The sequence below is a fragment of the Dipodomys ordii genome, unplaced genomic scaffold, assembly GCF_000151885.1.
Source record: "Dipodomys ordii isolate 6190 unplaced genomic scaffold, Dord_2.0 Scaffold71, whole genome shotgun sequence".
Taxonomy (NCBI): Eukaryota; Metazoa; Chordata; class Mammalia; order Rodentia; family Heteromyidae; genus Dipodomys; species Dipodomys ordii.
In genome coordinates this window covers 3,618,512-3,630,170 of record NW_012267287.1, presented here as the reverse complement: position 1 = coordinate 3,630,170, position 11,659 = coordinate 3,618,512, and the positions used below count along the sequence as shown (strand labels likewise).

The 11,659-nt window shown below is 51.9% G+C and overlaps 1 protein-coding gene across 1 annotated transcript in view; it reads right to left on the bottom strand.

Moving 5' to 3' along the window:
- The window catches only part of Jakmip1 (janus kinase and microtubule interacting protein 1), a 59,600-nt gene that overhangs the window by 25,853 nt on the left and 22,088 nt on the right, over positions 1-11,659 (bottom strand). Inside the window, exons 3-6 of the mRNA XM_013023910.1 lie at positions 8,338-8,547; positions 7,370-7,489; positions 4,421-4,567; positions 4,130-4,270 (exon numbers count right to left, since the gene is read on the bottom strand). Coding sequence (XP_012879364.1) covers positions 4,130-4,270; positions 4,421-4,567; positions 7,370-7,489; positions 8,338-8,547 — 618 coding nt within the window. The remainder of the gene's footprint in view (positions 1-4,129; positions 4,271-4,420; positions 4,568-7,369; positions 7,490-8,337; positions 8,548-11,659) is intronic.

Genomic DNA, 11,659 nt, shown 5'->3' with positions numbered 1-11,659 from the left:
TTTATTGGAGATAGGAGTTTCACGGTCTCTCCTGCCCGGGCTGGCTTTGAACCGTGATCCTCAGATCTCAGCCTCCTGAGTAGCTAGGATTACAGTTGTGAGCCACCAGCGCCCAGCTTTTGGTACAACATCTTTATAACAATAAAAGTATGTTTTAAAATCCTTAGATTTGGGGCTGGGAAGGTGGCTCAGTGGTAAAGCGCTTGCCTTGCATGCATGAGGCCTGGGTTCAATTCCTCAGTACCACATAAGCAGAAAAAAAAAGCCGGAAGTGGCGCTGTGGCTCAAGTGGTAGTGCACTAGCCTTGAGCTGAAGAGCTGAGGGACAGTGCCCAGGCCCAGAGTTCAGGCCCACGACCGGATCCCCCAAAAAAAATAAAAATAAAAAAATAAAATCCTTAGATCTTACATAAAAGTGTCTAGTTTTAGCAGGGCGCTGGTGGCTCACGTCTGTAATCCTAGCTATTCAGGAGGCTGAGATCTGAGGCTCTCGGTGCAAAGCCAGCCTAGGCAGGAAAGCCCATGAGACTCTTATCTCCAATAAACCACTAGAAAACTGGAAGTGGCGCTGTGGCTCAAGCGGTAGAGTGCTCGCCTTGAGCTGAAGAGCACAGGAACAGCGTCCAAGCCAGAGGTTCAAACCCCATGACTGACCAAAAAAAAAGTTTCTAGTTTGAATTGTGTCCTCCCAAAAAGAGTTGAGTCAGTTAGCTCATGCCTATTATTTTAGCTACTCAGGAGGCTGAGATGTAAGGATCAAGGTTCAAAGCCATCCTTGGGTGGACAAACCACAGAGACTGTTATCCCCAACTAACCAGCAAAAATCGGGAAATAGAGGCGTAAAACGCCAACTTTGAGCAAAAAAGACAAGCAGAAATACTATATGTCCTGAGTTCAAACCCTAGTACCTGCACAAGAGAGAAATGGGCATGTGTACACTCATGTGCACACACTCACAAGATGTTGAAGTCCTAACCATAACTCTGCAGAACACAGCCTTCTTGGGAAACAGGGTCATTACAGAGGTGATCATTAAATTTATGTGAGTTCATACTGGAGAAGAGTCCAAATTCAGTGACCCATCCTTAAAGTGACAGTCACATGAACACACACCACAGGGAACAACCTTCCAACAAGTATGGCAGACCACAGTTATGCAGCAGCAAACCAGGGACTGCCAGAGATTGCTGGGAGGGACACAGAAGAGCTCTGCCACGGTCCTGATTTCAGACTTCAGGCCTCTGTGACTGGGACAAACATCTCTGTCCGTCTAAGAGACACACTTTCTGCCACTTTGCGAAGTGAACCCTAGAAATCTGATCTACAGACTCATACTTGAAAGTATGATGTCAGACACCTGCCAGCCCATCTTCTACCAACCGGTATTCTAGGCATGGTTTGGCCCAGGCCCCACCATTCCCTAGTCACCCTGGCTTCAAGGCTGTACGTCCTTCGCCACTCACTGTCCCAGCTATACAGCTGTTTTACCTACAGAAGAGAAGGACTACGCTGATACCATCTATCAGAAGAAAACACAGGCAGGAGCATGGTTCAGTACAGCAGGAGACCCATGTCATGACCCATGAAGAGGATTCCCTTCTTTCCCATTTCTTCCAGTCTGCTCCCTTCCACCCCAGATTGGCCCCGTGGGCATCTGAGCTCACAAAGCCCCAATTCTCCACTTCAGGACATCTGGACACCAACACTGTGAGATGGTAGACCTACATTCTGCAGAAAGAGTGCAGTTCTGGGCCCAGCACTAGTGGCTCAGGCTTGTAGACTTAGGCAAGATCAGAAGGACTGAAGTTCTGGGCCAGCCTAGGCAGAAAAGTCTACAAGACTCCATCTCAAAGGAAAAACAGTGGCACATGCCTGTCATCCCAGCAACAAAAGGTAGCCCAAAGTAGACAGATCACACCTCAAGTGCACCCCGGCCAGGCAGCAGGACCTTACCCTAAAACTAACCAGTGCAAGAAAGGGCTGGAGATGTGGCTCAGAGGCACTGTGTCTGCCTAGCAGAGAGTGAATTTCTGCACTGTCCCAAAACACACAGTTCCTGGTTTTTCAGAACAGGAAATTAGACTGCACAAGCCAGTCTGAGTGTCCTGCAATCCTTCAAAAGGTCTGAAGATATATGTTTGCAATTTGGGTGAATACACCCAAAGCCTAAATACAGAATTGCACCAGTAAGTTTTCGTGAATAAATTACCAAAACTGGGTCACATCACACAACCATAATTTATGCTTGAGAGATGGGGGTAGCAGGGCTTCATCACCCAACATGCACACATATCCCCCTACACGGCGCTCTCCGCGCCCTTCCCTTCCTTTCCCCTTCCTTCTCCTCCCCTCTCCTCCTGATGCCAGCTGACCCCACAGCTCCATGGTGTGGCACCAACCAGGCTCACCTTGGGCGGCTTCAAGCTTTTCCCTCGATGCCTCTTGGAACGCAGCAACCGTTCTCTCTCCTGAGAGACAAAATACAATTGCACCAGTTACGGCTGTCAGACCACGCTGGCTCTCGGAGCGCTCCCTGACTGCTGCACCCGTCCACCTGCCTGGCTTGGGCGGGTCAAGGTCCGCAGCAATAAGCCCTTTACACAAGGCCCTGTCCCACCCATACCACGCAAGCCTGTTTTCTGTGGGGGTCCGGTGACCGTCCACCCGAGTAGGTGGACAGCCCCTCAGCACAGCAGCAGAGTTTGGGGCACCTGCGGCCTTCACCTGACCCCTCATAGTCAGGTGACTGCTGTATCTCCCTGGTCCTGGTTCTTCCTTTGTCACACAGGGCTGGACCCTGCCCTACAGAGCTGCCCCAAGAAAGAGACAGGAACCCAGGGCCACTAGTGGTGGAAACAGCCCCCGTGGGACAGGGACGGGAGGATGGCACTCAGACAGAACAGGGCTGTCCCTTCTGGCACAAACCCCACTGGTCCAGCAGGCCACACCTGGCACGCAGCCTCAGCCCACCGTCCACCAAGTCTGTCTCTATCTTCCCTAGTCTTAATTTCATTTCTTCATCTAATCATCTCTTTAATGGAGGTATTTTTTTCATCCTAAGATGCACCTTTTGTGTAATGAAGTAAAGAAAAAAATGAAGATAGGTAGGTAGGTGGGTGAGTGGATGATGGATGGATGATGGATGGAAGCAGGCGGCAAGGAAGGAAAGATTGAAAGGGGCAGAGTTGACAGAGTGAACAAGATAGTTCTGGACAAATCCTTTCCTAGAATTCTGTTTACCTATTCTTCAAAAACCCATGAAGGGGCCTCACAAGCCTCCGAGGCAGGCAGACTGCATTCTGCCTCTACAATCCAGCTCAGGCATCCTGCAAGAGTACCCCGCCCACCTAGAACAGGTCTACTTCCTGCTTCCCCTTCAAATATCTACACCCCAACTGTCATGACACACCACACACAGCTTCAGCAGGGCCTTTGAGCTCTAGTCTGATCACAAGGTCTGGGTTTGCAGGCTCAAGTTTATGATACCTTGGTCATGAACCGAGTGTGGCTCAATGGTATTTTGTGCCTGTCTAGCAAGTACAAGACCCTTAGTTCAAACCCAAGGAAGGAAAGAAAAGAGGAAAAGGTGGGAGGGAAGTGAGGGAAGGGAAAGAAAAATTCAAGTTCATGCCTATAACTGCTAAGTTAAAAAAATGAATAAACTACAAGGTCAGTTGCAGGGCAGCTTGGGAAACATAGCAAGATTGTCTGTCTGAAAAAAAAATAATTAACTAATCAGGAAAGTCAGGAATTCAAAGACTTCTCAGGAACAGATCAGGCTGGATTTTCTTAAAACCCTGGTGTCTCTTAACCGCAGCCAACAAGGAGACAATTGGAGAAGCAGGAGTTGCCATGGAAACTGTTCCCAGGTAGCCGTGGTCTCATTCTAGAGACGCCCAGGCTGCACCGAGTAGATGTGGGCACTGCAGGGAATGGGAGGGGGGCTGGGAACTCCCGATCGCACCTGGCTGCCCACTCCCTCTCCTGACCCAGACAGGCGCCCACCTACCAGTAGAGGTCATCGATGACGTGAACCCCACGCCCTCATACACGTGAGGGCTCATCAATGATGTGCCTGCCCCCCATTCCCCACAAGGCCCCCTCTCTCCTGAGCCCCATGCCCTTGTACCAGCGAGAGGTCTTCGATGACGTGCTGCTGCTCCAGCACCTGGAGCCTCAGGAAGGCGATCTCCTGCTCGTCCCGGGTCAGGCTAAGGTCGTCCAGCGACGTGTGGCGCCTCAGTGAGCTCTGGGCAGACAGCTTTTCCTTCTGCAAAGCACGTGGGGGGTCAGCTGAACACACCGGGGACAGTGCTGGAGTGTGGGCTTCCGGGGTGGAGATGGGGTCGGTGACCCCGCCAGCCTGGAGATTCGGTCTCGTGAGGCTCCAGGCTAGAGGAGGTGGCCGGCAGGAACTTACCACTTCCACGTTCTCCCTGGTGAGGTTCTTGATCTTCTCCTCCATGCGCTGGATGCTCTGCAGCAGGTCCTCGTTCTTCTTGTTCATCCGCTTGTTCTTCTCTACCAGCGGCTTCAGCTGCACCTCTGTCTCTCTGGAGCGCTTGAGCTACAGTGGGACACACACTGGTCAGGCGGCCTGAAGGCCCCGGCGCGGCCAAGCTCCGGCCACACCTCAGAGACTCCACAGCTCCTCCAGCTCCCAACACCAGAGCTTATGTCCTAGACGGAGCAAACCCCAGAAACACGGGACAGCACCTCCCCAGGCTGAACCTTGCCACACCACGATGACAACGATGATGATGATGATGATGATGGTGATGGTGATGGTGATGATGATGGCCTGGTCAGTGGTGACAGGAGCAGGCCGGTGGCCTACAAATGGGCTGGGGTGGCTGACCTGTCTGAGGTCGTGGGTCATACACAGGAAGGTCAGCCTTGCCACCTATGCTGATCTTCCTGGCCACCCAGCCCCAGTCATCACACACTGGCTGCGGCTCCACAGTCTTCAAACCACAGCCCGCAGTCCGCCAGTGCCAGGCTCAGTGCTGGGCAGTGCCGTCATGCCTCCTCACGGCTCTACCCCCAGCCTCTGGAGCCCCTCTTGTGCCCCTCTTGGCTATCTTGCCTCCAGCCCAGCCCCTGGGGAGAAGAACCTGGTGGTGACGGGTTCACCTTCTAGAACAACCCATATGGAGGACAGATCAATGAGACAGACTGGAGAAGTCACAGTTGGCTGTGGAAAGAATGGGGTGTTACACTATTAAGGCACCTTCCTTTTCCTTCTGAGCACAGCACCCTTGGGGCAGGCTCCATTTCCGGCTGATTATGGTTGACTTCTCAGCCTCCATTTCCTTGGCTATAAAATGGCAGCACCCACCAAGATTGAAGTCAGAATTGGTGACTTTATGAGATTTTAATGGACAAGGTAAACAGCTCCAATGTCTAGTACTGTTGCAAACATCACGAGGACAGTCAAGGTGACACCAAGGCCTCATCAGGAACCTGAATGGGCCCTGGCCACATGCGACACTCCACAACCTGAGCATGGAGGAACACCTAGCAGGCTTACTAGAGCTAGTAGCCAGCATGAAGCTGGTTAAGAGCCCGCTGTGTTCAGACACTGGTTGTGAAACTGACGGTGTCTGAAAACCCAGAGTTGTGTAGACACGGTCCTGCATCTAGAAATCCACCCCACGCAGAGGAGGCCCCAGCAGCAGAGCCAGGCGTGGACTTCCCCATGGGGGCGTTCACTGTGAGCACAGGAACAGGAGCAGCCTGGGCACTGCCATGTGGGTTACAGCAGGTAGAACCTCAGGTCCCTACACATGCAATGCAAGATGGACAGAGCTGTGCAAACCAGCAGGGAAGATGTCACTAAGTCTGGGGGGAGAGAAGTAAACTGCAAAAATATGCACAAAAAAATCCCTCGCTGCAAAACACAACAGCCAAACAAAAAGAGGGCTGGTGGGGGTCGTGTGGCAGCCCCCAGGCTGGAGACCATGCTACAAGTGTGCTGGCGTGGTCTGATTGCTAGAAGCTGCCAGTTTCTTCCCTGAGTCACCCAGCAAGCTGTCATTTGGCTCCTGAGTGTCTCTGTGCTGAGTGGAAATAGGTCAGATGTAGTAGTGATTAAAGCCAACCTGCCTTTAAAACCAGTGGAGGGAAATGAATTTGTTTTTATCCTGTTAAAACCACAAAGAGCCAGAATAGTTGTGCATACTTGTATTCCCAGCTACCTTGGAGGTGGAGGTAGGAGGATTTTGGTCTAAGGCCGCTTGGGCAAAACCTCGAGACCCTATCCCAAAAACAAACAAACTGAAAGCAAAGAGAGGGGTCATGGCCCCAAGTTCAACCCTCCGTAGTAGTAATGGTAATAATAATATAAATGTTATCAAACCAACTATGGAAGGAATCTTCAATATCCGGATTTTTATTTTTTGGATAGGTTCTCCTTATGTAGCCTAAGTTGCCTCAGGCTCCTGAGAACTGGGATTACACGGTACCCAGCTCTGAAACTGAATTTCCCGAAACTAGCCATGCCCTTCCCTATTCTGGGCCTTGCTCTGAGATACAGAGTGAGCTAGGTGGATGCTCAGGGGTTTCCTTCTAGATGGTATCAAGGTGGGCAAGAGGGAACACACGAGCAATTTGTGTTTAAATATGCCTCTTCACTATCAGAGGAAAAGGAAGTGGGTTTGTAGGTCAAATCGTCGAGACCAGCAGTGCTCAAGGCCCTCGGTAGGCCAGCCTCTGATGACTGTGGAGACTCCTCTCCTACGTTTCGCACCCAAAGGCGCATCGCTGCCACACAGGGACCAGGAGGTACCACATGCTCTGCACGTGGGAGACCAATCACTGACCATGCAAGGCCCTGAGCCACGTCGGCACCCCGCCCCCTGCAGCCTCCCGTCTCCTGGGCCAGGTGCGGCGGTAGCGCTAAACCTAGCCGGGGCTCCAGCCTGAGCTCTGTCCCTGGTAGTTTCCAGAATGATGGCTGTTAATCTTTGTTCTGAAAACTGCTTCCATCACTTAATATACTGGGTACATACTTCCTGCCAGCTAACTGCTCTTAAGGATTGACGGTGTGCAAAGCTTCCGTGGTTCCTGAGCTCAGGGTCTGAGAATGGAGCCACTGTGCGCTTGGTTGTTTTTGGTCTCCACTATAAACAGCGCTGCGGCAGACATGCTCACACTGCTCGCTGCCTTCTCTACCTGCTTTCTGAGGATGACGTCCTGCAGAAACAGGCCATGGCACATTTCTTTTAGGACCACGTGTTAAGACTTTCTGAATCAATAGGAAAGCAAGCAAGCTAGGAGGCCTCTGTGTTCACATCATGTTTGAGGCATTTCCTGGCCCCAGAGCCCCTCCCTGGGTCCCTCCATACACTACCAGTCTTGGCCTGGTTACCAGTTCACTCCTCTCGTCTGCCAAGAGAGTGTTTCTGTCTTCCAGCTTCCGTATCACAGAATTCAGTTCAGCGATTTTTAGCTGAAATCGCCTCACGTCTCGCTCATCCATATGTTGATCCTAAAAAAAAAAATTAAAAAACAAGATTCATGTGTGCTTTGAAGAAGCTGCTTCGAAGGGCTCTGTGGAGCCTTCCAAAGCCCACACAAGGTGTGGCAGGTGACACACATTGAGAGGCCGTGTGGGGCGGGAAGGTAGAAAGCACTCCAAGCCTTCTCACGTGCTTGTGGGGTACGCTTTGCCTCCAGGTGACAGAGATTTGAAATCCTCCTAAGGCTTCCCAAACACCCAGCCCTTGGGGACCTCAAGATGAAGCCCACCCCCGCTCCTGCACCTCCTACAGAGGCCCAGCACATGCCAGGATAAGCCGGGATCCCTCCATGGCAGATTGTCTACACTAGAACGTCCACCCCTCCTGCAACATGCAGCACACGTCATTCACTAAAGGTGCCCCAGCAGCAAATGAATGAACATGGACCAATGTTCCTCTGCAACTTTGCTAAGAGTCCAGTAATTGCCCCAGTGCCCCTGCATTTGCTGCTGGGGGCGAGGGGCAGCTTCTACTGGTCTTCAGGATTCTGCCATTGTCCCTCCCTGTCCTGCCTGGGTTCCCTCCGGAACGCCCATCACGTGCCCCTCCTCCAAGGGCACCATGTCTTCCTCGGCAGCTGAGCTGTGGCCACAGGAGGCAGAGAAGGTCTGCCGCTGGTGCTGCATGCTGGGCCTGGCCCACACTAAATGTCAGTGAGCATGGGAAGAAAATGTACCAAAAGAAGGGATGGATGGGAGGACAAGGAAGCTCGAGGACGGAGGAAAGGCCAAAGAACGGCAGGCGAAGGAGGCAGGAGGAAGCGGTGGCTGAGCAGTCCGCCCAGCAACCCGGACATGGTGGAGGCCCGGGCCCTCACCTGGCTACCCATGAGCTCTGCCATGTCCCCGATGCCAGGCGGGAGCTCCCTTTTGGGACTGCTGTGGTGTCGCTCTGCCTCTTTGACCTGAACCAGCTGCTCATCCAAAGCCTCTTTCTGCATAAGCAGCCTCTGCGTCTGCCCGGCCTGCACGCCCAGCTCCTTCTCCAGGGCCAGGATCACTCGATCCTTCCCTTTGATTTCATCCATCTGAAAGAGAAGAGGCAATGGCGAGCAGACTCCTTACCAGGAAGCTGTGCTCGGGGCCTGGAGCCTGAGACCAGTCAGGTGAACTGGGACGCTCAGGACCCATAGCTTCTAGAGCCCACAGCCCAGGCCTGAATCCCCTTTATTCCCCTGAGGACAGAGAAGACAGAGCTCTGGGTCCAAGGATCTATGCAGGCAACCAAACCCAGCCTGGATCTCACCTTCCTCCCCTTAACAACGCATGTGAGTCCTGACCGCTCAGTCTACTTGAGCTACACTGGCTGTCGTGTTACTTTGTTCATTTGCACTCACTGACTTCAGGATACTGCGTCAACCTTTGTATTCACCAAACAAATTCAGTCGCAGTTTACTGGCTTTCTGTGTTGTTGCACTTGATAGCTTCTTATATTCTCACATCTGTGTTTATGAGAAATGAGTCTGCATTTTCTTTTCTTGTAATAACAATGGGAATCAGTTGTGTTGACTTCATAAGTAACTTAGAATGTATCAATATATGAGGAAAACTCTTTTCTACAAAAGCGTGTTTCTTAAAAGTTCCTACTTTGGCCTAGTAGCTTGGCTCTCTGTAAAGAAAAGAAGAACTGCTACAGGATAAGGAAGAAACTTTGAAATGTAAGTTTTGCCTTAAACTGGTTTCTTTAAAGATGGAATTAAGACCTCAGACTGTTCAATAGCAGAGGGTTACTGTACAAAAGGAAATGTACTCATTACCTGACTCAGGTAATAATAATCCCTCTGTACATCACTTCTATAAACTAAATATGATGGCAGAGGGTGTGACTATATTGAGATTGTGTACAGTTAGTCTTATTTCAAAGTCACCTTATGTAAATATATTTTACTCTATTCAAACTAGGCAATCATGAGCAGACTGTGAACCTGAGCTCAACCAATCAGAGCAGAGGGGCGGGGCCTGCTGCACTGAGGATAAATAGAGGAGCAGCCCACTCTGTGTGCTTGCTTGGCTGACAGCACACCCTTCTGCAGAAGTAAGTTTTGCCTTCCTGAGACAATGCTTTAATTTCATGTTTACCATTGTGACTCCAATGGCTCCTGGAGAGCTATTTATAACAAATATTGCTCTGTTTTCTGGAAGATTTGGGCTTAAAATCTTGGCAAAGGACTCTGGGTCTAGGCTTCTCTTTGTTTAGAAAAGTTATTGCAGACTTAATTTGTGGGTAACTATAGGACCCCTCAGGGTTTTCTCTCTTGTGTGTCCGTTCTGGAAAGTTACACTTGTTGCAGAAGAATCCCCATCTCACGCACTGTCACGTCATTTGTTGGTGACACAGCCTGATGTCCCCACTGCCTGTAGGGGCTGTGGCAACCCCCCTCCATTCCTCACACACAGACCTGCAGTCACTGCCACCCGCATCAGTGTTCCCAGGGGCTAACTGGCTCCTGAAATTACAGATTGTCTTTCTAGAGTTCATTGTGATTCTTGCTGGTTATGACTTCCTTCAGCCTTACTCTGGGAGTTTAACTGGCTATTCTTTTCTTTCATCCTGAGATGGTGGGAAAGCAGCCAACTTTGATGAAAGTGTACCACGTTCTTTGAAAAGCAACAGTCCCCAGTGCTGGACCACAGCTTTCATTTAGGGTAGCTCAGGCTAGACCATGAAGCTTAAGTCTCCATGTCTGTATTCACTTGCTGTGCACATATTCCAATGCTAGCTGACAGGAGTGTGCTCATTTCCAACTCTAATTGGGGCTCCACTTCTCCTTTTAGTTTTTTTTCTTTCATACATTTTTAAGCTCACTATTATTACTATTGGTGGTGGTACTGTAGACTGAACTCAAGGCATTATATTTGTAAAGCAGGTGCTCTACCACTTGAGCCATGCCTCCTATCCTTTTTTCCTTGGATATTTTCAAGACAGGGTCTTGATTTATGCCAAGCAGAACTTGGGCTGCTACTTGTGCTTCCCTGTGTCTCTCAGGATGACACCATACAACCCCCAGCCTCTGGTTGACGTCAGGGCTCCCCCATGGCTGCCTCCCATGCAGCTAGGACTACAGGTTGGAGCCACTGTGCTCTCCTACTAAGCTGAGCTCATTCTTTCTTTGTAACAAGTATCCCCCTCCATTTGTCTCTAGGGAAAGTGGCATGGATACAGCCAAATGCCGTCTGCTCGCAGCCTTCTCTGCTTCCCCTCACTCGACCCATCCTCCACGGGTAGCTCTCACGGCCACCACTGTCGAATCTCAGCTCACCTAGGTGGTTTCTGCCTACAGCACCACACGCCTTCCATCTGACCAGGGTGGCCGTGTGTGGCAGGCCCTTCCTCTACTGCACTGCCTCCTAAGTCCAGTAACGCAGTGGAGATGTCCCCCTGCCTTCGCAGCCAGGCTCACTGGCCTACGAGAGCACCCCACGACCCACAGAATACTCCACGGAGCAGGCTGGCCTAATCTGGGGGATCCCCTTCTGAGAAGGCATAAGCACCGGCTGACCTTCAACCCTGGTGGAGCCTGGCCAGGGGAAGGGTGATCTCCGCCCCGCCCAGGGGGCCTGACTGTGACCTGGCTCGCCTGGGGAGGGCTCCCGGAGGGCTCTGAAAAAGCCTGCACTCCACATTTCCTCCTATGTGCTGCGGGCACCATGGCCCGTCCCAGCCTGCCACATCGTACCTGCAGGAGTAAGTCTGCTCCTGACTGAACATCCAGGGGCTCGGACCACAACCCCGGATCCTTCTTACAACACCTCTACCGTATCTACTGTGAGACTGAACCCACACACCAAGAAACAAGGGCCGTGCCGGGGTTGGCGGGAGCCCCATGCCCGGCTTCAAGGTCCCCATGTGTTCGGGGAGGAAGAAGAGTGCTGCAGGGGCGAGGAGAGGGCCTGTGCCACGCAGAGCGTGTGGCGCATGTAACACATGGGCGCACGCGCAGAGAAGGCACGTATCACGCAAGTGCGTACCAGCGGACATGCCCACGGGGGGGGGGCACGTACTACGTGGGGGCACGTACCATGTAGGGCGCGCAGGGAGGGCCCGTACCAGCTGGGGCGCACGCCAGCAGGGCACGTGCCACACAGGGTGCGCGGGGAGGGCACGCGCCACGCGGGGTGGGGGTGCGCGCTGGGAGGGCA